We start from the raw sequence: 27,967 nt of genomic DNA on the forward strand, positions 1-27,967 counted from the left end.
AGGGCATTTTACTAGAAACCTGCCTCCAGGTTAACATTGATCAACTAACCAATAATATTCAAGCACGGTGGTCCATCCATAAGTGAAACTCGTAACTGCAATAATATCCATTCCAAATTTCAGGTATTTACCCTTAGGGATAGCATGTTTCTAAAATAAAGCCATCCTATATATACTCCCCTCCATATTATGGGACATTGATGTTACAAGTAACAAAAATCCAATCTTTTTTTGAATTAGAAAAAAGTAATTTATTGACTTACACAATTGAAAAAGGGGGATAAAAAATGGCTTTGGGTATTTCTAGCTCCAGGGCTCAAGGAATGGCCTCAGGATTCATTTCTTGGCTCTTTCGTTGCTCTGTCAAGCTCTCTCCACATAGTGGCAAGATGGTTACTGGCAACTCAGGCTGACTGTCTCTCATCAACCCCTGATGAAAAAAGAATGCCTATTTACCTACTGCTCTGGCAAAAATTCAGGATTAGCTTTGATTACACTGATCTGTGTCCCATGCTTTTTCCTGACCTAATCACTGTGCCCAGGGGTGTAGAAAACACTGCTTGGCTGGGACTTGATCTGGAGCGGGACTGGCCCCACCCAAACGACCTGGGCTGAGAGTGTGTGAAAGGGATTGCCTACTAGAAAACTGTGTGCTGTAACCAGAAGAGGAAGGATGGGCAGGCAGAAACAATGGATGTTCAGTACGTTCTCCTTCAGGTTTCAGCTGTGAAGATTAGCTATATGCAGAAACAGTCCTTTAGTCATACAGCAGGAGTGGCATTGATATTTTCTAATTACTGCCAAAACAATGGCTCAAGATAGATTATTTTAAAATTAAATTATCAGTTTGGACAGGCATCCTCTAATACATAATTAGTTTATAGCTAACCAGTGGCAAACCTGTGGTAATTTAAACCACACTGACCTAGGTTCAAACCCTGGTTCAGCTCTTTTCTAGCTGTGTGGTCTTAGGTAGGTGACCCAACTTTGCTGAGTATCAGTTTGAAGAATAATAATACTACCTTCACAGAGTTGCTCTGAGGATTAGGGATTATTCATAAGAATCACTTACATAGTACTCAGCATATGATAGGCCTTTAGTTAATGAAATATAAATATTAATATAGTACATTAAGTTACCTTGGAGTAACTTTAACTTTCTCAACTAATTTATCCCGTTATTTCACCAGAAATTAACTTCTATAAAGAACATGATTCTCAGTCTATGAACTATGGAATTTAAGAAATATAATAATTAAAATAATTTAAATTCTTTTTTTAAAATAGATTTATTTTTGGCTGTGTTGGGTCTTCATTGCTGCCTGCAGGCTTTCTCTAGTTGTAAGCAGGGGCTACTCTTCACTGTGGTGCGCCAGCTTCTCATTGCGGTGGCTTCTCTTGTTGCAGAGCACGGGCTCTAGGTGCGTGGGCTTCAGTAGTTGTGGCTCGCGGGCTCTAGAGTGCAGGCTTAGTAGTTGTGGTGCATGGGCTTAGCTGCTCTATGGCATGTGGGACCTTCCTGGACCAGAGCTTGAACCTGTGTCCCCTGCATTGGCAGGTGGGTTCTTAACCACTGCACCACCAGGGAAGACCAATAATTTAAATTCTAATCAGAGGACCCATTCTCCTAGAGTGGAAAAAATGAATTTCAATCAATTTGGAAACCTCTCTACCATAATTTTTTGGAGCTGACCTGATTTTAGGGGAGCTGGAAGAGTGCTTATCTCATCTGCTCCTTAAGTAATTTGTACATCAGGGCTTCACTGTCTTATCTGGACCCCCATTGTTAGTACCTACAGGTTGTTGTCGACATGTCTCTCGTACATCCATTTGCCCCCTTCAGATCCAATGGCTCTTTATCCCAAGCTTTGGGTGGCGGGCATGGGAGTTAGAGGTGATTGTAGGAGTCTATCTGCTGCATCTGGGCCACACTGGAGGTGGGAATCTCCTTTGTAAGGCTGTTTCTAACCTAGTCTGCCCCAATGAATCATGCAGCTGTTTCTGACATGGAGTTAAGAAGAGAACAAGGCCCCTTTGCTTTTAGGTTTCTCAGACCTATTTAGTGTATTCCCATACTTTCTAGCATTCAGAGTACTAAAAGTAATCTTTAAGAACTCTATTTAATTTTTAGTTATTTAATTCAATTTAAGACTTTCAAGAAACAATTGTATTTGGGACTCCTTCACAACCAATGAAGATTAATTAAAAACATAATCATGCACAGTCATGCATCATAAGTCATCTTGCATTCAGACATTAAAAGACTCTCCCCAAACCAAAGACTATGAAAAAGAACATCTTGAAAGTGAAATGCCTAAAATGTCTTGCTCCTCCACCAACTTCAGTAGGAAATGAGTGTTTAGTAGAGCAAATACGCAGTATTGGTGATTGCCGGAGCAAGTTAGCAGCTGACAAAGCTTCTAGACTACTGTCTCTGTCTACAAAGTCATCTCTACAATTCTGATTACCACAACTTATCTGAATAAGAAATTTTAATACTACAGTTTAAAATTTTTTCAAAATTTCTCTTGTATTTCAGAAGTTCAGATCTATGATAGTGATATTTTGCTTGGGCCTTTGGCCAAATATTCACTTTAAAACTAGGCTATTCAGCCTTCAGCTAAAATGTTTGTAGTTTCTCTAAAATGGTACCTCTTCCTTAATGATTTCCTTGTAGAAATAGATGATGAAAGAAATGAAGGTTTTTTTCCTTTTCAGTACAAAAACTTCCCGGTCTTCCCTCCGTGATCGATATGAATATTTACATAATTTCTGGGTACGCTTACCTCTTCTCTACTGGTTTCTTTCGATGCTCCTATCCCACCTACATTCCTTTCCCCCCTTTTAAAAGACTGTTTTGGATGTTAAATTCCTGAATCAAAAGAGACACAGTTTCCAAACTGCTTCTGCTCCTGCCATAGTGGGCGCTTGTGAGGTCTCAAGAAACGCCTTTTGTTGGCGACAGTAACTGTGAACCATAGGAGAAAGATCCTCAGTAGACTAGAAAATTAAGCAAGTTGTCCGTTTTATATTTACAATCTTGCGTTGTTTTAGAATGCATCCTCATATTTCCTGAAAATTCTTTCGTTTAAAGGCCAAACGTCTAAGACTGGCCGGCAACCAATATACACACCTTATTTTTAGATTTTATCTTTTAAATTTGTAAAATAAATATGGACCATATTACTCAAAACTTACAAAACAAAGAAAAAACCAGCACGCCACCGTCCAAACACAGCAATCTAAATCATTTTGACGAACTCCTCCCCGCCTTTGGCCTCTCGCTTCCGGCACCTTGTACCCTTGACGCTTGCGCGCAGCCGGAGCCGCCGCGCTCAGGGGGGGTGGGGCTGCCGAGCGCCGGTGCGCCGTCGCCATGGTAACCGCAGAAGCCCGGGCCTAGGGAGCGGTGAGTGCGGGTCGGAGGGTCGCGGGTCCGGGGTCCGAGGGGCCTGGGGTGGGCGCTCCGCATGGGCGTGGAAGAGAATGGGCATCTCCCCTCCACGCTGCTCGGCAGGGGCTGGAGGGGAGTGGGCTTCAACCGCGGCGTCCTCAGTTTTTGCCTTTGCCCCGAGCTTTGCGTAGCCGGTCACGCTCCGCGGGCGGGCCCTCGGGCTTCAGGCGGAAAGGCGAACTATGGTGCCCAGACATGACCGGTACCCCCTCCGCCCCACCTCCGTGTTCTCGCACTGGGGCTGCCACTGTTTGTATCCTCGGGTCTTCCCTTTGTTTAATCCTGGGAGCCCAGGGCTGCCCTTTGAGGCCTTTCCCTTGAGCTGGGACTTAAAATCCTTAAGGGACTACATTTTTTGAAGAAAAAATTCAATTGGCTTAAAAGGCCCTTAAGAGCTATTCCTCTACCACAACTTCATAGTGTCTTGTCTGCCTTCCTTGCCTTTTGTTTATGCTAATCCCATTACTTGGATTGTCCTTTTCTCCTTTTAAGACTCCTGCTCTTCGATACTGAAGTGTCACCTCTTCTGCGAAGCCTTTCCGGGACCTCCCCACTCGGGAGTCTAATTTAGAGGTCCAGCCTCTTTACTCTCCAAGCACCCTTTGCTTATGTCCATTATGCCCCGTATCTCACTCTGTCATTGCTGATTTACTTGTGTCTTTACAACCAGACTGGGATGCCTGTGGAGTAGGGACCTATGTGATTTTCTATTATTAGTGCCTTAGCAGCCTCAAAAGAATTCACACTTAGTAGTTAAAATTCACACTAATTCAGTAAGGCAGAACTATTCTCAATTCACAATTGAGGAGAGTAAGTTCAGAAAAGTCGCATATTTAATAAAATAAATACAAGAATCAGCACTAAAGCATGGGTCTTCTGACTCACAGTCATTCTGCCTTCAGAGTTCCAGCCCTCCCTCTCCCCTCTCCACGCTCATTTTCTATGTGAACTGTTGGTTATATGTAGTGGGGTTGCAATTTTGATTCATGTTATAACTATTCTGGGCAAAGAAAGTATCTGTCCATACAGTAAATATTATAGGTATAGTAAGAATTAGAACTTAAAACTGAGAATTTAAAAAAGTTTATTGTTTTAACAATAACACAAATAAACCCACTATATATTAAACATAAGTTACATATTTCTCATGGGAAAAACTGTTTTCTAAAACAAAAATGTTAGTGAGTTAAGTTTTTTCAATATCTAGAATGTTGATAAAAGGAAGAAAGGAAAAGCTATGTTAGTATGATCACCCTGTTACAACTTATATTCACAGTAAAAATACTTTAAAATATTCTAAATCTTCTATGTTATAAGAAGAAAAAACCCATAGAAAATAGAATTCTTTGCTCTGTCTTCAAAGGACAATATGATGAAAGGCATAGTCAGCAATAGACCACCAAACACATGAGAGTTTACTTTTATTCTCCTAATTAGATATTGTCTTTCAAAAGTTAGGCCTAAGGATAAATGGCCTACAAGACTTCACTTTGTCCTTTTATTACAGAAAGGCTGATCCTAGTTCAGTCTAGATTTGGATTAGAACAGTCTTGGGAGCTTGACTATAGAGTGGAGTGGCTTGAGGGTTAGTCTTAGTGCAGTGGTTCTCAGAGTATGGTCTGAGAATCCCTGGGGATCACTAAGACATTTTCAGGGAGTCTGCCAGTCAAACTATCTTCATATTAATTCTTCGATGTTTTTTGCCATTGCACTCTCATTCTCTCACATGTCACAGTGGTTTGCTAGAGGCCACATGACATGTGGTATCACAATATCACACATCATTGCAGACAATGCAGAAACAGATATGAGAATCCGTCTGTCTTCTATTAAGCCAGACATTAAAGAGATGTGCAAAAATGTAAAATAATGCCACTCATCATTTTTTTGTCTTTATATAGTTATTTTTTATAAGCTGTACTTTTGTGTTAACATGTAATTGTTTTAAGATGAATTAATAAATATTTTAAAGATTTCTCAGTTTTAATTTCTAATATGGTAAATACAGATAGATATAACCCTCATAAACAAAAACTTTTGGTGTTCTCAATTTCTAAGAGCGTGAAGAGCCCTGAGATCATAGAATTTGAGAACTGCTGCCCTAATCATATTACTTCTGGATTGATATGGAAATTAAACTCTATTCAAGGGTGTACCAAGGGTAGCTTTTAGTATTCTGGCCTGAATCATATTCCTAGATTTGATCTAATTTATCTCCACATCTCTGAATTAACCTGTGATTAGATTGATCTCTAGATGCAGAATAATCTGTCTGTAATCAAGTGTTCGGTGGTCGTAGAGTAGAAAGTCATTTACTCAAACCCTATGTAGGAAAACTGTGTATTAAAAAAAGAAAAGAACTAATAGAATTACCATCTTGTCTTTTGCTTCATGGATGCTTTTGCTCTAGGAATGATGGTACAATGGTGATGATAGGGTCTGCATACCAAGTGCTCACCATGTGCTTAGCACACGCATCGTCTGATTTAAGTCTCAGGATAATCATATAAACTAGGTTCTAGTGTTATTCCTAGCAGAGATTAGGTAAATTTCCCAGTATTATGTAGCTAATAAATTGCAGGGTTGCATTGTGTACTCAAGTCTTTCTAACTCCAAAATCCATTGCTCTTGGATGTGAAGAAAAGCAGGGGGAATTGCAAGCCTGATGTTAAGAGTTATTGAATCCATACGACAAGCCAGGAATTGTGGTAAGTCTGCAAGTGACACAAGAGAAACAAAAGCTTGATACTTGCTCCTATCCAGTTTACAGTCAAATTGAGTTGGTGTTTTAAGTACTTGAAACAAATAGAAAATAATACAATACCATATTTGGTAGATTGTATGGTATAGAATATATGTAATGACCTTTGAAGTTCAGAGGAGGGAAAGGCCTGGGTACATTCTAGAGAGTAGTGAAGAAACGTTTTAGGAAGAAGGTAGGTTTATAGCTTGGCCTACGTAGGATTTGGCTAGTAGGAGTGGAGGAGAAAAAGAAAGCTATTCTAGGCCTAGCAGGAATACATCTGAAATACAAATAGAATTTTCTCAGTATCTTCAAGGTCTCATGTCTGGGCCTCTGATGGACCAGTGAGGAAAGGCATTTCAAACACATCCTGCCTCTATTCTCTAAGGTTTGAATATAGATATCTTTAGTAGAATGTTGCAGAATATCACATTATTAGTAAGGTGACAAAATAATTTATTGTGTAGTAGTAATGGACGCTTTGAGAGTGAAAGAGGATGCTATTAAAAATCACATCAGGGCTGGGGTTTCCCTGGTGGCGCAGTGGTTAAGAATCCGCCTGCCGATGCAGGGGACACAGGTTGGAGCAGTGGTGTGGGAAGATCCCACATACCGCAGAGCAACTAAGCCTGTGCGCCACAACTGCTGAGCCTGCGCTCTAGAGCCCATGCTCCGCAACAAGAGAAGCCACTGCAACGAGAAGCCCACCCACTGCAACGAAGAGTAGCCCCCACTCACAGCAACTAGAGAAAGCCTGTGCACAGCAACGAAGACCCAATGCAGCCAAAAATAAATTAAAAAAAAAAAATCACACCAGGGGAAGAGATGTCACTGGAACTGTCCTGGGTGCATGAGGACATATGTCACCTAAGCTATAAACCACAAGCACATGCTGTCTAACTTCTGTTAGACCCTCTCTTGTTGATTTCGTGGTAGAGTTTCCTTAGCGGTTATTCAAGACTAATATTTTTTCACACTGTGGGTTGCAACCCATTAGTGGGTCATGAAATCAATTTAGTGGGTGGCACCCAGCCTTAAAAAATAGATGGGATTAAAAACATCAGTATGTTACATGTAGTAAGGATAAATGATATTTTGTTTAATTATATGTATGCAAATATACCCATAAATGCAATGTGCCCAAGATAAAAATGTCCACTACTACTGAAAAATTAATTCTTTGGTTACCCTATTAATAGATGTTATATATGTTTACATGTATAATTAAAACAAGATATGACAAACTACTATATGCTATGTATTATAATTGAAGTAATATATATGTATTTGGACAGGACATCTACCTCATGGTCTAAATGAGCTGTGCAAGCTCTAGGTATCAGGCTTGCAATCCAGTGAGAAGGAATTACACTTTTCTAGAAGTTACATACTATCAATACATATCTATTTACATCTTATTGTTTACTACTTGGACATGTGGCCACACCATATTACAAGAGTGCCTGGGAAATAGTTTTATTCCAATATAAATATTGGTTAAAAAAAAGTATGGTTAAAAGAAAAGAGGGAGGGAGATTAGATTTTGAGAAAGAACTAATTATCTGAGTGCTCTACTTACCAGGGGCCCACATGATTAGGGAGGCTGGATGAGCAGGAACCAGGGGAGCTCTGGGGGGCTCACACCACAAGAACCACAGCATGTTCTCATAGCAGGAAGTTCGATCAGTACACTGTTGCTGTCACTTGTGTTGAATGTCCTTCAAATAGCCTCATGTCCTTGTGGCCCATGTTCAAGAGTCAAGATCCTGTTTTTTTTAATATGTAGAAGCTAAAAAAACCCAAACTCATAGATGCAGAGAACAGATTCGTAGTTGCCAGAGGCAGGTGTAGGGGGTGGGTGAAATAAATGAAGGTGGTCAAAAGGACTTCCAGTTGCAAGATAAATACCTTCTGGGGAAGTACTGTACAGCATAGTGACTATAGTTAACAATATTGTATTGCATTGAATACAATATTGTATTTGAAAGTTGCTAAGAGATTAGATCTTAAATGTTTTCATCACAGGAAAAAACTTTTTTGTAACTATGCAAGGTGATGGATATTAACTAAACGTATTGTGGTAATCATTTTGCAATATATACATATATCAAATCATTATGTTGTACACCTTAAACTAATACAGTGTTATATGTCAACAACAACAAAAATAATACAATGATTAACAACAACAAAAAGTCAAGATCCTGGGACTTAGTAGCTGATTAGCTGAACCTAGCTTATGTGCCTGCTCCCAAGCTTGTGCTGAGATGGAGAGAAGTAGGATCGTGCCTCTCTGGCTTCTGTAGTGGGGAGTTAGCTTTATCTTCCATTAGGAGAATTTTTTTAAATGGAGATTGGGATTCTTTAAGGAAGTGAGTGTGTGTGTGTTTATGCGTACAGGGATGTGTGTTGGGAGGGTGGATTGTGGATGTCAGGCACTCAGAGGATTATAAGTTTCCTCTATATTCATTCTGTAAAATGAAGGGATTGACTAAAACAGTCTCAAAGATAAGATTTGGACCAGATTTTATGGTGGAGTCATGATTGATTGGCTAACTCAACTCCCATCCCCAACCCCATCTACCTTGCTTGCTTCTGTTACTGAGGCAGGAAAATCAAGAAACTTTTTTTTTCCTTCTCTTAAATATAAGGAAACAATCTGGCCTTTGAGATATAACTGGAAGTTTGTTGGGTCTTGTTAGGAAAGATTTTTTTTTTCACTTTCCTCTCAAAAGGGATGAATGCCACTAGTGTCCTCAGGGGGATTCCCCCTTTTTACTGCTATAAATGCAGACGTGATGCCAGGAATTATGACAGCCATCTTGTCACCATTAGGCAACAGCCATGATGATGGAAGTCTTATGAACTGTGATAGAATAGAAAAATAGAGCTTAGATCTATATTTTTGAGCTGCTGAACCATCTCCACCTTTAAACTTCCTGCTATGTGAGAAAATCATCTCCTACTTTTAAAAGTCAATCCTATTATTTTTCTATTATTTGCAATCAGAGAATTCCTAACTTCAACAGATTATAAGTATTATACACATTTAGTGACGGTAGAGATTAATATGGGGCTATGGTATAAAGAGATATTATTCTGTCTAACTAGATTTCCATTCCTTCTGAATTGTGAATGACCAAATCTTGCCAATTCTTTATGGCACAGCTTAAATGCCATATTCTTTACTAGAAATGTGATTCCCTTTATCCCATTCCCTGCATCTTTACCCACCCCCTCAACACTATCCTGAATCTTGTGTTCAATCTTGCTTTTCTTCTTCTTTTTAAAATAGTGTTATTGTACCTACTTATATTCCTAAAAAGTCTATTTTAACTTAATTTTTATTATTTTAATTTTTTTCCTTGTTGGTTATTTTAAATATAGCAGTGTGTACATGTCAATCCCAAACTCCCTAACTGTCCCTCCCCCTATCCCTCCCCCTTGGTAACCATAATTTTAATTGCTTTGAACTTTACAAAAATATATCTTGGTATATTTAATCTTTTGGATTTACTTTTTTCAGCTAATACTGTATTGCTACTATTCATTTATATCGTTGTGTGCCTTAGTTATTTATAGCTGTATAACAAACTATCCTCAAAGTTGGTAGCTTAAAATAGCACATTCAGTATCTTACAGTTTCTCTGGGTTAAGAATCAGGGCACAGCTTAGCTGGATCTTTTACTTCAGGGTCTCTCACGAGGCTGCAGTCAAGGCGTTGCCTGGGACCACAGTCATCTCAAAGTTCAACTGGAGCAGATCCACTTCCAAACTCATTCAGTGGTTGGTGGCAGAATTAAATTCCTCACTGACTAGTGTACCGAGGGCCTCGGTTCCCTCTGGCTGTTGGCCGGAGGTTACCAGGAGGTGGGGTAGGGTCATGGGAGCCATATCAGAAGCTGCCTTCCACATAGTATATTACTGTAATTTCTTCATTTTAACTACCATATACAATTTTGTGTGAATATGCCACAGTTTATGCTCCTGTTCATAGGCATTGGATTTTTTTTCCTGCCCAGGATTTTTGCTTTTATGAACAGCTACAAACATTTTTGTACACATGAGGGAACCATGCTACTCTTCTCTGAATCATCCCCAATTTAATATTAATTAAATCATAAATATTAAAATCATTAAATATGATTTAATATTAATTAAATCATATTAATATGACAGAGTGAGTACTATTAAGACTTACTTGATTAACTTTACCAGGACTTAATCTGGTCCCTTCTAAACTCCCATAGCACTTCATATTTTATGATTCTTAACACTTGTCACCATTTATTACACTTATTTTGTACATGTCGTATTTTCTCCTTTGTAATAGTAAGTTGTTAAGGGCAGGAAATAAATTTGATTTTTCTTGGTAATTTACATAGTGCCTATACAGCACTTAGTATATTAGTAGGCTTTCAGTAAGTATTACTGAGTGAATGAATTCTGTCTAAATGTCAGTGCCTGATTTTTAAGTTCTTAATAATCTGGCTTCAGTGATCCAGCTGTATTTCTCACTTCTCCCCACCACGGACCCTTGTTTAGGCAGGTGAGCCTCTTTAACATTCTCTTTCAATCTTTTCCTAATGAATCTCACCCAGGTTGATATTTCTTCTCCTGTTCCTACTGAATTTACTGTTTACATCACACATTCAGCATTTTAGTATATATTCAGGCAGTGTGTTGGTGCACAATAAACTTTATTGATTGAATGGATGCAGTATCTTATTTTATAACTGGTTTATTTTGAACCAGTTAAGTACTTTCATTTCATTCAGTTGACTGAATGTCATTGAGTGATCAAACAAATAAATAAACAAATAATGATTTGTTTGAGTAGATTTCTATTACTTTTTTTGGTCTCAGGTATTTTTGGAGTTAATGGAGTCAGAAGGACCCCCAGAGTCAGAGAGTTCAGAAAAATCAATATTTTTCTCACAGCAAGAAGAAGAGGAAGAAGACGATAATGAAGAAGAAGAAGAATCCAAAGAAGCAGAGGAAACTGCCACCATTAATCCCCTCTTACCCCCTGCTCTCACAGGGGATGTAGAAGGTTTGCAGAAGATTTTTGAGGATCCTGAGAACCCTCACCATGAACAGGCCATGCAGTTACTCTTGGAAGAAGACATTGTTGGGAGAAATTTGTTGTATGCAGCTTGCATGGCTGGGCAAAGTGATGTGATTAGAGCTTTAGCCAAATATGGTGTGAATCTGAATGAAAAAACCACCAGAGGTATTTCGTCTTTTTTCTCTTATCAGTATTACTTATGACTGCCTAAAGATGCTATGTATTATCTTTAAATTTGGATAAATTTGATGTGCCTGCTTTATATTTTGCATGTGTTATGTGTGTGTGTGTGTATATACACACATATGAATGTGTGTATATGCATGTTGATGTATTTAGTATAGCATAGTAGTTAAGAACACAGAATTCACTATTTATTAGCTGTGTGACTAGGGCAAGTTACTTAATCTTTTTGTGTCTCTGTTTCATCTACAAAATGGGGATGATTGTATTTTCTTTATAGGGTTTTCCTTATAGGTTATGAGGATTAAATATGATAAATATAAAGTTGGTATACAGTAAATACTCAATAATATTATTATCTCTTTCCTTTGAAGATTTATTTTTTGTAGTCATTATCCAATTAACTCTTTAAATTCAGTCACTTGTTTTTTCAGATTGCAAATATAAAACATGGTCATTGTAGAAAATAAAACAATGATCTTTAGCAAATAGGGACTATACATTTTCTTCACGCTCACATGGAACAATTTAAAAAATTGATATGTTAGGCCACAAAGGAGGTGTCTACAAATACCAAAGAATCCGTAGCATGCAGTCTGTGGTCTCTGACAACAATAAAATAAAATTAGAAAATAGTAACAAAAAGATAACTGAAAATCCCTATAATTTTGGAAACAAAAACACACTTTAAATTATCTGTTGGTGACAAAAGATATAATAGAAATTATGAAATATTTAAGTGGCAACAGGATCTAGTTATGTCAGAACCTGTGGAATAAAACTAAAATTCTAATTTAATGCATATATTAGAATATAAGAAATATTGAAAATTAGAAAGCAGTGTATTTAACTCAAGGAGTTAGAAAAAGAACAACTGAAAATCCAACGAAAGAAGAAGAGAAACTAATAGAGTAAAATAATGACATTGAAAATAAAGAAACAATAGAGAGGGAATTCCCTGGTGGTCCAGTGGTTAGTACTCCACTCTTCCACTGCAGGTGTCCCAGGTTCAGTCCGATCCCTTGTTGACTAAGATCCCTGATCCTGCAAGCTGTACAGTGCAGCCAAAAAAACCCACCAAAAAACAAACAAACAAACAAAAAACCACAATAGAATCAACAAAACCAAAATCTGGTTTAGTGAAAAAGAGTTGAAAAACCTTTGATAATATTGATAGTTTTTGATATGTGTTATAAGAAAGAGAGAGCATAAACAACATTTGGAATTTTAAAAATGAAGCATTCACACAGGAAAAACTAAGATTTAAAAAATTCCTAGAAAGTATCATAAACAACTTCATGACAGTACATTTGAAAACTTGGATGAAATGGACAATTTTCCAATAAAATATAAATTACCAAAATTGATTCAAGGAAAAACTAGGAACTTGACTAGAACAATAGTTATTTAAAAAAATTGAATAAGTAATCAAAATCTGCCTCGTCCCACCCCCACCTAATTTCAAACTCAAATGTTTTAAAAGGTAAGGTTTACTACACTTGTAGGGAAAAAGTAATCTCTAGCTGATACAAAGGTTCCAGAGAATGTAAAGAGAGTTGGAAAACTACTTAACTTATTTTATGAGAGATAACTTTTATAGCAAAACTAGTTAAGGACAGCACTAGAAAGGAAAATTATAGGCCAGTCATTTAATAACACAGATGCAAACATCTTAAATAAAATATTAACAAATTGAATCTAAGATTGTGTGTTAAAACATTTATTGGACTAGGTTGGGTTTATCCCATTAATGCAGGATGGTTTTAACATTAGAAAAAAATGTTAGTATAATTCACTACATTAAAAGATTAAATAAACAAAACCACATGATCATATCAATAGATGTAGAAAAGTCTTTTGAAAGAAAATGCAGCACTCGTTCATGATGAAAGCTTTTAGGGAAATAGGAACAGAAGAAGCCTTCCTTAAGGCTATTGAAAACCTGAAGCAAACTTACCTAGTATTGAATCTTACCTATGACTTGGGCAAATTATATAACCTTTCCATGCTACAGTTTCTTCACCCAAAAAGTGGGACTGATAGTAATATCTAAAATCATACTACATCAAAGAAAATGAGAGCCCCAAATCAATATCTGACAGTGTGCCTCTAGTACTATTCAAGGAAGGTGGTGTTCTGACTAATTGATATGAGTATTGCCATCCTCTTGTTAGGTGTTTTCCAGTGTGTGGATATAGGTGTACAGTCTTTCAAGTTTGATGATGTGCTCTAAGATAATCCATTTCTTCATTCTGATATCATGCTTGCCATGAAATCTTGTTTAGCAGAGGTTGAAGGTGCATCCTGCTTGCTTCTTGCTGCTTATAGTAAAATGGAGAGGAGAGAAATTGAGAGAACTGGTAAATTAAAAGGAGCCAGGACTTGATGATTTGGGAAATTCTAAGCTTAGTTGGCATTCCATGAAGATGATTTTATAATGGAAAGTATGCATGAACTGGCAAACCTAACTGTACCAATTTGGCAATTATTATTTTAATCATTATAAAATAATGAATTACATTACAGTTTACCAGTAAATTTCTTGTTTGGTTGGTATTGACTCAGTTCCCATGAGCTTGTTGATGTGGGAGAACAGATCAATTCAGGGTTTTTTGCATTTTTTTGGGGGGAGAACATTTACGTTCTACTGTCAGCAAATTTCAGTTATACAATATAGTTATTAACTGTAGTCATCATGTTATACATTAGGTCCTCAGACCTTTTTCATCTTGTAACTGAAAGTTTGTACTTTTTTACCAACCCCTCCCTGTTTACCCCACCCCTCAAGCCCCTGGTAACCACTTTTCTGCTCTGTTTCCATGGGTTTAACTTATAATTTTTATTTTAGATTCCACATATAAGTGATACCATGTAGTATTTGGCTTTTTCTGTCTGGCTTATTTCACTTAGTATAATGCCCTTGAGGTTCATCCACGTTGTCACAAATGACAGAATTTTCTTTTTTTTTTTAAAGGATGATAATTGTGTGCGTATATGTGAACACTATTAATTTTTGGAACATAAGAAGCCATTGGCCTAAAATTAAGGGACTTCTGGTTGAAGAACTGCAGGTAGATATCTCTAAAGTAAGAAGATGTATGCCATTTATTTGTGGATGATACTCAGATGGATAGGAAGGAAAATGATTTTCCAGGTGATTGATGGATCACATTTGCTTTCAGGATTTCCTTTCCTTTTAAATACTGAAGAATTGGACACTTTTGATCCAAAGGGAGGAGAATGAAACAGTTCTTACAGTCTCAGCTCTCTGTACTGCTGACTTCTGGTGTATTGGGAAGTGCCTTTTTTTCTGTTTGAGCCAAGGACAGGTGTGTGCAGTTTGCAGTTTATTGATGGTGGAACCTCCTCTGGTTCTGGCAAGGCTTTGGTCTCTAAACCTGGCCATACTCAAACAGGCATGATCAGAACTAATTACTGTTTTAAACTCTGTCTTTCCATACAATCAGCAAACATTTGTTAAGGATGGAGGACTAGCCAGGTCTTGTGCTGGGAACTTGGGAAAGATGAGTGAATTCAACAAACTTGGCCAAGTTCACAGTTTAGCAGAAAACAGATGTGTAAATAGATAATTAACATGCAGTGGGACAGGGTACAGTGATAGCTCAGAGGCGAGATTAGTCAACTTTACGTGGAAGTGTTGGACATGGTCAAGGAAGGCTTCACAGAGGAGGCACTATATTGAATTTTTTTTTTTTTTTTTTTTTTGGCTGCACCGCGCAGCATGCGGGATCTTAGTTGCCTGATCAGGGATCGAACCCACGCCCCCTGCAGTGGAAGCGCGGAATCTTAACCACTGGACTGCCACGGAAGTCCAATATATTGAATCTTGAAGAATGACCAAGAGTTTACCAGACAAAGGAGGTTGAAGGATTGGTCATGGCAGGCAGTATAGTAACTGTAGTATCAGATTTTAGTGTTACAATATTGTTGTTATTCTGGTATACTTACCCACTATTTTAGGTAATGAAATACTGGCCTTTTTATAGGTATAATAGTTTTATTTGGTATTTAAAAATATGAAATCAGAGTCATTTATGGGTTGAGAACAATTTCAATGATTTAATTGCTCAGTGTATATAAAAAGACAAACTGAAGATTACAAACTTAAACGGTCCATATTGTGGTATTACAAAATTTCTATTGTAAGAATAATTCTTAAGTTCACAAACTTCCCAAACAAGTAGAATGTGAATCTCATAGTTTTGAAATTGATCAGGAAACTGAAATGGAATCTCTCTCTCTATATGTGGAAACTAAAAAAGACAAATATGAACCAGCAATGTTTTCTTTGGTGATAAAGATTACAACTTACTCTCAATAAAAAGATTGCAGTTCTATCAAAAAAGCAAAAAGCTGTTCGGAGATATCTCTCTCTTTTAAAATTAGAGTTGAGGTAATTCGAAGGAAAATATTTGGTATTGGTTTATAACTACTTCCAACTAATGTTGAGTGAGAAAAACTTCAGTAGCTGAAAAAATTTGTACAGAAATATCCTGTTGATACCATTGACACACTTAAAAAATCAAATAATGTTTTATTTGCAATTTTCATGATTATAGTTTCTTCATTTTTGTAGTATTTGTGTTTTTTAAAATTAATTAATTAATTAATTAATTTTTGGCTGCATTGGGTCTTCGTTGCTGCGTGGGCTTTCTCTAGTTGTGGTGAGTGGGGGCTACTCTTTGTTGTGGTGTGTGGGCTTCACATTGTGGTGGCTTCTCTTGTTGCAGAGCACAGGTTCTAGGCACGCGGGCTTCAGTAGTTGTGGCACGCGGGCTCAGTAGCTGTGGCGCAAGGACTTAGTTGCTTTGCAGCATGTGGGATCTTCCCGGACCAGGGCTCGAACCCGTGTCCCCTGCATTGGCAGGCGGATGCTTAACCACGGTACCACCAGGGAAGTCCCTAGTATTTGTTTTTTAATCTTTAATTTTGATTTATCTGACAATTTATATTGCTAATAGAATGACAATATATACTTAATATTCCTATTTGATAGTTATGCTTTTATCTGATATCTTATGCTTATAGATTTTTGTATTTAAAGTGTATTAGTGGGCTTCCCTGGTGGCACCACGGTTAAGAATCCACCTGCCAATGCAGGGAGCACGGGTTTGAGCCCTGGTCTGGGAAGATCCCACATGCCATGGAGCAACGAAGCCCGTGTGCCACAACTACTGAAGCCCGCGTGCCTAGAGCCTGTGCTCCACAACAAGAGAAGCCACTGCAATGAGAAGCCCATGCACTGCAACAAAGAGTAGCCCCCGCTTGCCACAACTAGAGGAAGCCTGCATGCAACAATGAAGACCCAACGCAGCCAAAAAATAAATAAAAAGTAAATAAATAAATAAAAATAAAGTGTATTAGTTACACTAATTAAAAAAAGAATTCTGAACTCAGTTTTACAAAATACCAGTATTAATGCTAAGTAAATATAAAATTTATACTTCTATTTTTTATTTTTCTACTGTAATTACTGTATCAGTCAGAAAAAAGCAGCATATGCAAAGTTATAGAGACATGAAACAACAGAATTTGGGGAATTCAAAGAGTCTGGTACTGCTGGTGGTATGCAGATTGTGAAAAATATTCTAGGTAGGTGAGTATTTTGTTCCATGGCCTATTACTTGTTTGTGACTATCATCATCGGAGTTTTTGGATTTTGACCTTATTAATGACCTTCATCAATTTATAGCAACCTTGAGAAAAGTACTTATCCTCTCCATGCTTTTGTTTCCTCATCTGTAAATGAGAAAAATACTCGTGCCTACGTCATAGGATTGTAGTGAGGATTAAATGAGTTGATACTTGTGAAGCACACAGAACAGTGCCTGCATAGAGGAAAAAGATTACTTTTCTTCTTGTCTGATCTTTTGCCTTACTGTGAACTATCTACTCAGTTGACTCTCTCTATTTAGTAACCAGTAGTCTTCCACAAAGAAATTATTTTTCTCTTAGAACCAATCCCAATTTTTCAGAATTCCATTTATGGTCCCTTTCTTCCTGCTGGGATTTCTAAATGTAGCCTTCTGTATCTCCCTTCTGGGATCAAATACTCATTGCCAATATTATGGGAGAACTTTAGGAAAATCCCCTTCTTGTCTGGATGCTTTTGAAATCATCTTATTTAAATGTTCTTCTTTTCCTGGGAAGGCTGTGGGGTTCATATAGTACAAAGATCTGTGTGTTTTCTTCTAGAAAACACACCATCTCCCACAAGGGGAAAAAAGAAAACATACAATGGTTTTTTTAAACCCATGGTTTAAACCCATAGGTTTTAAATTCCTTGGTCAAAGCCTGTGTCTGTTTAGAAATCATGTTTTCTTGTTTTTAAACTATGTATATTAAAAATAGGAAAAAGAATTTAGATGTTATTGCTGGCCTGGCCTGTAACTTCAGCCTTGAGAAAAGCAATATCAGGACCCAGAATATCTCATTTGGAATGGCCTCCTGCTCCTGCTATTGCAGTGTCCTTTCCGTAGATAGTGTCCCCCTCTCCCAGCAAACCAGGGGCCCTGGGCCATTTGGCTGAAGAAATGCATCTTCGGAAGGCAGGAACAATGAGGGTTGGTATCTGGGTATTTCTTGGCCCTCCATTTTGTAGGGGCTAAAGCCATGATCACATTCTTGGGCCAGTCTTTATCTCTTGGTGTTCTGATATGTCTCACTGTTGTAACATTAAAAAAAAGAATTGGGCCAAAGAGGGGAGGTAATTCCACTTTTGGCTGACCCTGGAGTAGCTTACTTCATGCTCCTTTTGATTCCTTATTAATTCTTTATTATCCCTTCTGGTTATGATAGCCTCAAGACAAAGATAGTTTACAACTTGGTCTGAGACCCAGGACTGTGGGAATGTGGTAAATAGGAAGCCAAGGGGGAGGTTTCTGGAAGGAAGTGGAGGAGTCCTTGTTCTCTCTTTCCCTACTCTAACCAGTGGCACACATTTGAGTGCTATTTCCTTTTCCTTATAAACCTTTTATTTGGCAACAGATCTGGGTTTGATTTTGCTTTGGCTGCTTACTACCAGTGTGGCCTTAGGCAAGGTATAGTGTTTCTGATCTGCACTTTCCTCTGTATCCTTTAATGGGGCTGATAATAACCTACCTCATAGTGTTAGTGGAAGGATTGAATGAAGTAGTAGCCCATAAAGTACCTAGTACTTAATACATTTAATACATGCTAGTTCATTCTTCTGCTCAACTCTTCTTGTAGTACTACATGCCTCTTTGGCCAAGTTAAGTGAATCACAAATGTATCCTCATGGGTAAGTTAAAACAATCAGTTTTGACTTATTTTTTTAAACCAGTCTGAAAATTTTAAAGATGCCGTCCATGTTTTTCACCTTTACAATTATATCTCATGGTAGTTGCCTCAGTAAATCTTAGAAATAACTTTCTAATTGGATAGGTCATCATTTCCATTTTAATTCAAATGATTAATTTCCAAACCAAAGGCATACCAGTTGTAGTAATTTGTATGATTGTGTTAGCGATAATAGAGTAATTAGAGTTGATGCAGATTCCTTAGGCTAAAGTCATAGGTCTAATTGTGTTCCAGTAGATGACTGTTAGGGAGATTGCCATCTTCCTTAAGAAGATGTTGAAGAGCTCAGAGTTCAGATTGCCTGTGTTGGTGCCTTGTGTTCATCATTTACTGGCTGTGTTCCTTGGGCAAGTTTAGCTTCTCTGGACCTCTGTTTCCTTATCTGTAAAATAGGGATTATAATAGTTCTGACCTCATGGGGTTTTTATGAACTAAATGAATTTACTGTATGTAAAGCACTTAGAATAGTGCCTAGCCTGTAGTAATTGTTCAGTACCTGATTGCCATTGTGATCTTCTAGTCCATAAAATAGCCTGAAACAGCACAGTCTTCTTGACCTGACCATCCTCATTCTATTTGTTAGGTTACACACTCCTACACTGTGCTGCAGCCTGGGGTCGTTTGGAAACTTTGAAAGCACTGGTGGAATTGGATGTTGATATAGAATCTCTGAACTTCCAGGAAGAGCGAGCTCGAGATGTTGCTGCTCGGTATTCCCAGACTGAGTGTGTTGAGTTCCTGGACCGGGCAGGTAAGGAGCTCACAAGGTAGGGAAAGTAGAAAGTAGAAAACTGACTCAAGTTACAGGGTTATAGGCTATGTATTTAACAAAGCAAAGAGGTGATAAACATTTTCACCTTCTATCAAGATGTTTTATTTGTAGGCCTAACCATAGTCACTGGTGGTGATAATATGTGAAATCTGCCTTTTTTGTTGTTGTTGTTGCTATTTTGCTATTGGCCTAAAACATTGTACTTAATAGAAACTATATTGGTTAGAAGCTGGTTGATTTATCACCTTCTAACAATTTCACCAATAATTTTCTATAAGAATATGTGTATAAAATATGTTCAAGGCCATTTTCTGAGAGACCTAGGCAGAGTGGACCATTTCTTAAATGTTTAAAAAAAATGGCATACTTGAGGAATATAGTTGATTCCCCAGGTAGAAACAATTGTAATAATTTAAAATGGTTTGCTAGGCAAAATTAATCTATGGTGGTAGAAGTCAGAATAGCAGGTATCATTGTGGCATGAGGGGGACTTCTGGGGCATAATATTTTTTTCTTAATTCGGTTGCTGTTTACAAGGTGTGCTCATTTGTGAAAATTCATTGAGCTGTACACTTATAAATTTTGCACTTTTCTATATGTATGTTATGCTTTAATCAAAGGTCAAAAAACTATGTACTGTTTTGAGTTTCACTAATATTTTTCTTACATCATTTCCGTAATCCTGTAGAATAGAGCTTAGAGATTTCACGAAGATATACCTGTGTAATTATGTAGGCATACAAACATTGGTTAAAAAACTAGTACTAAGGAAGTTCATGGCATTCATTTTACATAGTTATCTGCATTTGTGTTTTTTTAGCAAGCATTTATTAAATGCCCACTATGAGCATAGCACCGTTGTGGTACAATTAATTGTTCCTGCCCTCTGGACATTTGTTAGGCGAGGGATGATAACCTGTAGACACACTCTAGAGTTAAATAACAATATCAGAAAGACTATAATTAAGGGTTAAAAGGGGCAGAGCAAGTGGTACATGCTGTGGGGTGGTCAGAGAACATGAAGTCAGAGCATGGTGGAGTTGAGGTGGGCCTTGAAGAAAGGGTGGGATTTGCATACACAGTGTAAGGGGAAAGGGTGTGAGCAAAATCTTATGAATGAAAGTGACATGTTGGGGAAGAAGTGATGAGATTGCCTTACTAGAATAGCAAGTCATAATTGACACAGCTAGGCTACGACACAGGCAGAAGTACATGGGCTTTTGAATCAGATTGCTTGAGTTTAAATACTGGTGTCTCTACTTGAAACCTATGTGACCTTGGACAAAATACTTAAATTCTTTATACTTCAGTCTTAATTTCCAGAAAAGGGAGCCAATAATAGTTCTTACCTCTTGCGGGCATCGTTGTGAGAATGAGATGAGATGATATTAAGCACTTAGCACAACGCCTGGTGTGTGATCACACTCGAAGAATGATGCTACTATTATTACAGTCAGATTATACTCCCAAATGTCAGGCTAAGGTGATTTCATTTCTGTAGCTGTTGGAAGCCACTGAAAGATTTTACGTAGACGAGGAAGAGGTTTAGAGTGATATTTAGGAAGATTCATATGGCAGCCATAAGGAGCTTGCTTATTAGTAAAATGAGAAGGGTACTGGGAGAATTAATAGAAGTAAGGAAATTGAGGGAAGGTAGCATATTTGGGAAGAGAAAGATGAGTTATACTTTGTAGATTATTTTATACGTAATTGTCCACTTGTATTGAATATTTTCTAGGGGCATTATTTCTGTCAATACCTTCGATTTTGTGATTTTATATATATATATGTATATATATATAGATGCAAAAAGAAAATAGCGAAGAATTTAATTGATCCCTTCATGAATAGTTATTGTAGGTGAAATTCACATTATATAATTTAAAATCCTTTTTTTTTTAAACATCTTTATTGGAGTATAATTGCTTTACAGTGGTGTGTTAGTTTCTGCTTTATAACAAAGTGAATCAGTCATACATATACATATGTTCCCATATCTCTTCCTTCTTGCGTCTCCCTCCCTCCCACCCTCCCTATCCCACCCCTCTAGGTGGTCACAAAGCACCGAGCTGATCTCCCTGTGCTGTGCGGCTGCTTCCCACTAGCTATCTATTTTACGTTTGGTAGTGTATATATGTCCATGCCACTCTCTCACTTTGTCACAGTTTACCCTTCCCCCTCCCCATATCCTCAAGTCCATTCTCTAGTAGGTCTGTATCTTTATTCCTGTCTTACCCCTAGGTTCTTCATGACTTTTTTTGTTCTTAGATTCCATATATATGTGTTAGCATACGGTATTTATTTTTCTCTTTCTGACTTACTTCACTCTGTATGACAGACTCTAGGTCCATCCACCTCACTACAAATAACTCAATTTCATTTCTTTTTATGGCTGAGTAATATTCCATTGTATATATGTGCCACATCTTCTTTATCCATTCATCTGATGATGGACACTTAGGTTACTTCCATGTCCTGGCTATTGTAAATAGAGCTGCAATGAACATTTTGGTACATGACTGTTTTTGAATTATGGTTTTCTTAGGGTATATGCCCAGTAGTGGGATTGCTGGGTCATATGGTAGTTCTATTTGTAGTTTTTTAAGGAACCTCCATACTGTTCTCCATAGTGGCTGTATCAATTTACATTCCCACCGGCAGTGCAAGAGTGTTCCCTTTTCTCCACACCCTCTCCAGCATTTATTGTTTGTAGATTTTTTTTTTTTTTTTGTGGTACACGGGCCTCTCACTGTTGTGGCCTCTCCCGTTGTGGAGCACAGGCTCCGGACGCGCAGGCTCAGCGGCCATGGCTTACGGGCCCAGCTGCTCCGCAGCATGTGGGACCCTCCTGGACAGGGGCACGAACCCGCGTCCCCTGCATTGGCAGGCGGACTCTCAACCACTGCGCCACCAGGGAAGCCCAATTGTTTGTAGATTTTTTGATGATGGCCATTCTGACTGGTGTGAGATGATATCTTGTTGTAATTTTGATTTGCATTTCTCTAATGATTAATGATGTTGATCATTCTTTCATGTGTTTGTTGCCAATCTGTATATCTTCTTTGGAGAAATGTCTATTTAGGTCTTCTGCCCATTTTTGGATTGGGTTGTTTGTTGTTTTGTTATTGAGCTGCATGAGCTGCTTGTAAATTTTGGAGATTAATCCTTTGTCAGTTGCTTCATTTGCAAATATTTTCTCCCATTCTGAGGGTTGTCTTTTCGTCATGTTTATGGTTTCCTTTGCTGTGCAAAAGCTTTTAAGTTTCATTAGGTTCCATTTGTTTACTTTTGTTTTTATTTCCATTTCTCTAGGAGGTGGGTCAAAAAGGATCTTGCTGTGATTTATGTCCTAGAGTGTTCTGCCTATGTTTTCCTCTAAGAGTTTGATAGTGTCTGGCCTTACATTTAGGTCTTTAATCCATTTTGAGCTTATTTTTGTGTATGGTGTTAGGGAGTGTTCTAATCTCATACTTTTACATGTAGCTGTCCAGTTTTCCCAGCACCACTTATTGAAGAGGCTGTCTTTTCTCCACTGTATGTTCTTGCCTCCTTTATCAAAGATAAGGTGACCATATATGCATGGGTTTATCTCTGGGCTTTCTATCCTGTTCCATTGATCTATATTTCTGTTTCTGTGCCAGTACCATGCTGTCTTGATTACTGTAGCTCTGTAGTATAGTCTGAAGTCAGGGAGCCTGATTCCTCCAGCTCCATTTTTTGTTCTCAAGGTTGCTTTGGCTATTCAGGGTCTTTTGTGTTTCCATACAAATTGTGAAATTTTTTGTTCTAGTTCTGTGTAAAATCCATTTTTGAAGAATGACCCATGGCATTTAGAAAACACAATCCAGGAAAAAATTTTGCTGTAACTTTTCTGAAAGTTTGGGGCTTATGGTGTTAAGTTTCATTGGTTTTGTTATCAAATGCAAGTCCCTGTGTCTGACATGCAGTGAGGCCAAACAATACCAAAACGTTGGAGTTTGGAGCACAGAAAGGTTTATTGCAGGGCCATGCAAGGAGGTGGGTGGCTTATACCTTAAAAACCCCGAACTCCCTGAAAGCTTTCAGCAAAGCCCTTTTATAGGAAAGGTGAGGGAGGGTCATGGTTAGTTGTTGCAAACGTCTTGGTGTCAGATTCTTTGTTCTTGAGGTCAGGTCATGGTCAGGTCATGATGTTCCTGTAAACCTCCACCAAAATAAACATTATTCTGTGTTCTGACAAGGGCAAGATCCCAAGGCTGTACTTTCATCCTCTGAGGTCCAGGCCTGGCCAAGAGGAGGGGTCCCTGCATGAGCCGGTTACCCTGCCGGGGAGCGTTTGTCCAGCACCCTGTCTGAGTCCTCCCGCCAGTGCCCAGCCCCGGCTGAGGAGGCAGATCTCAGCTGGTGGAACGCTTAGGGCCAGGTTCCCAGACCCTGCCCAGCCGTCATCACTGAGGAAGCCAGGTGCCCAGGACCCAACTGGCCCTCTGACTCCTCAGGGCACCCAAACAGTGGCCGGGACCCATGGAGATGTCACTGCCTTTTGGTCGAGGAGGTGGGGATGGGGGAGAGATTCGTTGCTGCTTCCAGGCCTGGGCCTGGCCAGTGGGCGGCTTTGGCGAGTGCTCTGGAGCTCTGCGGGACATAGCCCTCAGCCTGTCCCTGGGCCTCCCAGCTCACCTGCCAGGCCCGAAGCCAGAGGGCCTGGAGGGCCCGAGGGAGAAGGACGCGATCCACCTCTCACTGCACTCTCTGCCATGAGGACCACTGTGAGGCTGACTGTTGGCAGAGTGGGACCTCTAACCGCCAAGCCAACGGTCATGCTAAAGGCCGTGTGCCTGCCCCACTTTCCATCTCCCTCATGTCCATCTGTTTAGTTTGGGTCCTTACAGTCTTAGGGGAATTAGACCTACCATTTCCTAGTGATGAAGATAAGAAGACTATAATACTATAAACTAGTCTTCTGTTTCCAGATCAATGATGGGATTGCAAGGATTGGCGCTTCATGGTAATGTAGCTGTGAAATGTCAAAACACAAACTACGCAACATAAAATGTAACATTTGTTTAATTCAGACTGAACAAGAGTATAAACCACTTCCATTTCTTGCTCTAATGATGAGAGGTTTACGGGGCTGAGGACTCCCTACCCAAGAGACTCCTCTATACTACTGAAAATTTGACTATTAGAGATAAATTTCATTGGGTCTTCGAGGTTCGTAGACTTGAAGTGTTCAAGGGTCCTCCATTAATAGAGATACATATAAGTGTTCTCTTAGAGGGAATTAGTTGACAGTTCAGAGCTCTGAAGGTACGGAGCAGACATTCATGGACATGTGGGAGTAGGGTTGTGGTTAGGCAAGAGTGGAAGTAAGTAGGGGAGTGGAAAGTGGAACCATAAACAAACTTTTAATAATCCACAATAACCCAAGGCAGGCACTGTTCTCTTCTGTTATTTATAAAGACTGTAGCATTATCTATTACTGTACAAAGGATTGTTTTTTTAAAAGTTTTTTTCCCCTTATATTGATGGGAGGTATATTATAGATCTGGTATATTTTTCTGGGATTCTTCAACATGTTGTTAAGAAAATCTGTCCTAGTCTCAGACCAGTCTCTCAGCTTTTGTTTGGAAAATATGGAAACCATATTTAAAAAAAAAATTGAGGTGACTGATCAACAAAAGTGTGGAATATTTAAAAAAACTGAGGCATCTTATCAACAAAAGCTTGAAATTAAAAAAGCGTTGATACTTAATTCCTCATTTATTTTACTGAAAATGGAAACATTTATACTTAAAAAAATTAATCTGTTCCTTAGTATTTCCATACCATTTTAACAATATGAGATGGGAAATTAAACGTCTCAGTGTGGCCATAAAATTTGCTCAGGAAACTAAGAAAAATCACAAATATTATTTAAATCAGAGATTTACTGAAACACTAAATGAAGATTCTGTTCTACACATTGCTTAATGATTAGTAATCGAACGCATTGAAAAGGACAAAGCACTTAAACATGAAGCAGTGATCGTATACAGTCTTTCCCCATTACTTTTAGTGAGTATGGAGCCGTTTTAGCTGAATAGAAATAACTGTTCAATCCAGACTTTGTTGGAAGGTTTCCTTAAAGAACCTGGCAAAAAATTTACAAAGGATGCCAAAGAACGATTTTTGTCCTTACATGAGTTCTCGCAATAGATTTCTTGTGTAGTCTTCATAATGGACTGAGCTATATTTGCATATGGATATGTCTAGTATCCTCTGGCTCCTTCTCCTTCACTCTTCTTCCCCTTTGGTTTTTGGTGCTTGACTTTCTTAGCTGGAGGATGATGGGACACCTGATTCAGGTACTTGGGGATCATTGATGTTGTGGCCACCGGTCTGCAGAGTATTTGGTCAATGTCATAGATGGGCTGGCTTTCTAGATCATTACCAGCTGTATCTAACGGGGCTTGTTTCTTCAGTTAAAAGGAGAAAAAAACATATTAGAGATTTTTTTTATTACTGTAGTTCAAATTAAATTTGTTTTCTGGATATATACACTTAAACTCCAAATACCACATGTTAGTTATTTATGCAAAGAAAAAGTTACTGTAGATGAAAGGTATAAATGCAGAAGAAATGCTCTTTTTTATATGCCCTTGTATAAGGTTATAGCGATCATTATCACCATCGGCAAACATTTAATAAGTACTTTCTGTGATTAGAGCATTCTGCTGGGAGGAATTATTTGAATATTAGTAAAATATTTTCCTTTACTAAACAACCTTAAGGTATAATGTGATAAAGTCATAGTAATTTTATAAACATCTAATTGTTGTGAAGGTCAATGAGCTTTTAAGATTGCCTCAAAATATGGTGTCACTGGCAAAGTGGGAAATTAGTTTAAGAGTGCTATTTTCCAGAAAGTTATACTAAAATTAGAAATTAGTTTGCAGTCCATTAAAAAAATACATGCCGACTTTTGTATACTTAGCTTTCTTAGACAGATCGGGAAGGGATCTAACAAAATGTCGTTCCATATCCTTAATTTTATGGATCAGGCAGCTGAGAAAGATACAGTGACTTACCTAAGGGCCCAGACAGATACCTTCACTTCCTATGCATTCTATTCACTGTAGCTCACTACTTTCTTGGTGTGTTTCGTAACTTAAAATAATCGATCTAAAATTAACAGGTTATTTTAAGGACCTTCTAATTGAGTACACCTTTGCTGAACACCTGACATATGCAAGAAACTGCTACATGCTGGGGATGAATGGTGGAAATTGGGGAGGTTATGAAGAAGAATAAGACATGGTTCTTTCTCTCAAAGAAGATGATAATCTTATCTTTTAAACTCTTTGATATTCTATAACTATTATTATTTGCATCACTAATTCACCTTTTTTTTGTGTTTCTTCCATTTCAGCCACAGGTAATGAGCAGATAAAACAGACAGGATTGAAAAGAGAACTTGTACTAAAATATAAATAAGATGTAAAAGACACTGAAATATATCCGTACTAGCAAAATTGCAGCATAGTTTGTTCAGAGGGTAAGGTAGACGGTGAGATGGAGAAGGCTTAACTTTCAAATGATGTGTTTCTTCTGGAAAAATCTCCCATCCAACCTTTGTCCAGGTAGTACCATCACAAATGCAGAAACTCTCCCTGAAGAAGCAGAGAAACAACAGAGGAAAAATCAGGGATAGTCCTTGAGAAGGCATCTTTCTTTCTCAAATGGAAAAAGCATTTATAGTCAAAAATTGGTTACAGACAGAGCAGAAATGCCCTGAGTATTAGTTAACATGGTGTTCCAGTCAAAGCACTGAAGATACTTTTACTGGTCAGCAAAATATACACTGATGATCACTGTAACATCATCAGTCATAGTGATTCAGGGATAAATTCAGTGATGTCATAGAGAACCACACTGGACTGAAAAGGTGTTGCCTAGCCAATCACCTTGGATTTCTTAGGAACACTTTTTCTTGTTTTTTTCCAGAATAGTTTGAGCCTCTTCAGTTTTCTGAAAAACAAATACTTTACTAATATTTTGCTAGCTAATAAATTTAAATTGTAATTATCTTAATAGAATTTCATGGAAACAACTTACCTATATCCTTTCCAACCCTTTTTTTTTTTAATCTTTATTGGACTATAATTGCTTTACAATGGTGTGTTAGTTTCTGCTGTATAACAAAGTGAATCAGCTATATGTATACATATATCCTCCCAAATCCCCTCCCTCTGCATCTCCCTCCCACCCTCCCTATCCCATCCCTCTAGGTGGTCACAAAGCATGGAGCTGATCTCCCTGTGCTATGCGGCTGCTTCCCACTAGCTATCTATTTTACATTTGGTAGTGTATATATGTCCATGCCACTCTCTCACTTCGTCCCAGCTTACCTTTCCCCTCCCAGTGTACTCAAGTTCATTCTCTATG

The 27,967-nt window shown here is 38.2% G+C and overlaps 2 protein-coding genes across 8 annotated transcripts in view; one reads left to right on the forward strand and one right to left on the reverse strand.

Moving 5' to 3' along the window:
* Positions 1-3,293: 3,293 nt before the first annotated feature.
* Positions 3,294-27,967, forward strand: part of SLC9C2 (solute carrier family 9 member C2 (putative)) — a 152,934-nt gene continuing 128,260 nt past the window's right edge. For all 7 annotated transcript variants that reach the window (XR_012331541.1, XR_012331542.1, XM_073804299.1 and 4 more), the window contains exons 1-3: positions 3,294-3,409; positions 11,064-11,430; positions 19,373-19,540. Coding sequence is in view for 5 of the 7 variants with exons in the window: in XM_073804299.1 (XP_073660400.1) it covers positions 11,079-11,430; positions 19,373-19,540 (520 nt within the window). In the remaining 2 variants the exon portion in view is untranslated. The remainder of the gene's footprint in view (positions 3,410-11,063; positions 11,431-19,372; positions 19,541-27,967) is intronic.
* TEX50 (testis expressed 50) lies at positions 25,792-27,368 on the reverse strand. Its single transcript, XM_073808226.1, has 2 exons — positions 26,925-27,368; positions 25,792-25,998 (listed from the first exon to the last, which is right to left on the reverse strand). Exons 1-2 carry the CDS (start codon positions 27,246-27,248, stop codon positions 25,792-25,794), a joined length of 531 nt encoding a protein of 176 aa, XP_073664327.1. The 5' UTR covers positions 27,249-27,368.

The sequence above is a fragment of the Tursiops truncatus genome, chromosome 1, assembly GCF_011762595.2.
Source record: "Tursiops truncatus isolate mTurTru1 chromosome 1, mTurTru1.mat.Y, whole genome shotgun sequence".
NCBI classification, from domain to species: domain Eukaryota; kingdom Metazoa; phylum Chordata; class Mammalia; order Artiodactyla; family Delphinidae; genus Tursiops; species Tursiops truncatus.

What these genes read in the sequence shown, in the direction of transcription:
- TEX50 (XM_073808226.1), bottom strand. Translation starts at nt 27,248, where the DNA reads ATGCCTTCTCAAGGACTATCCCTGATTTTTCCTCTGTTGTTTCTCTGC. An exon ending in GGAAGAAACACAAAAAAAAG is followed by an intron (nt 25,999 to 26,924) that starts GTGAATTAGTGA and finishes TTTTAACTGAAG; the next exon opens with AAACAAGCCCCGTTAGATAC.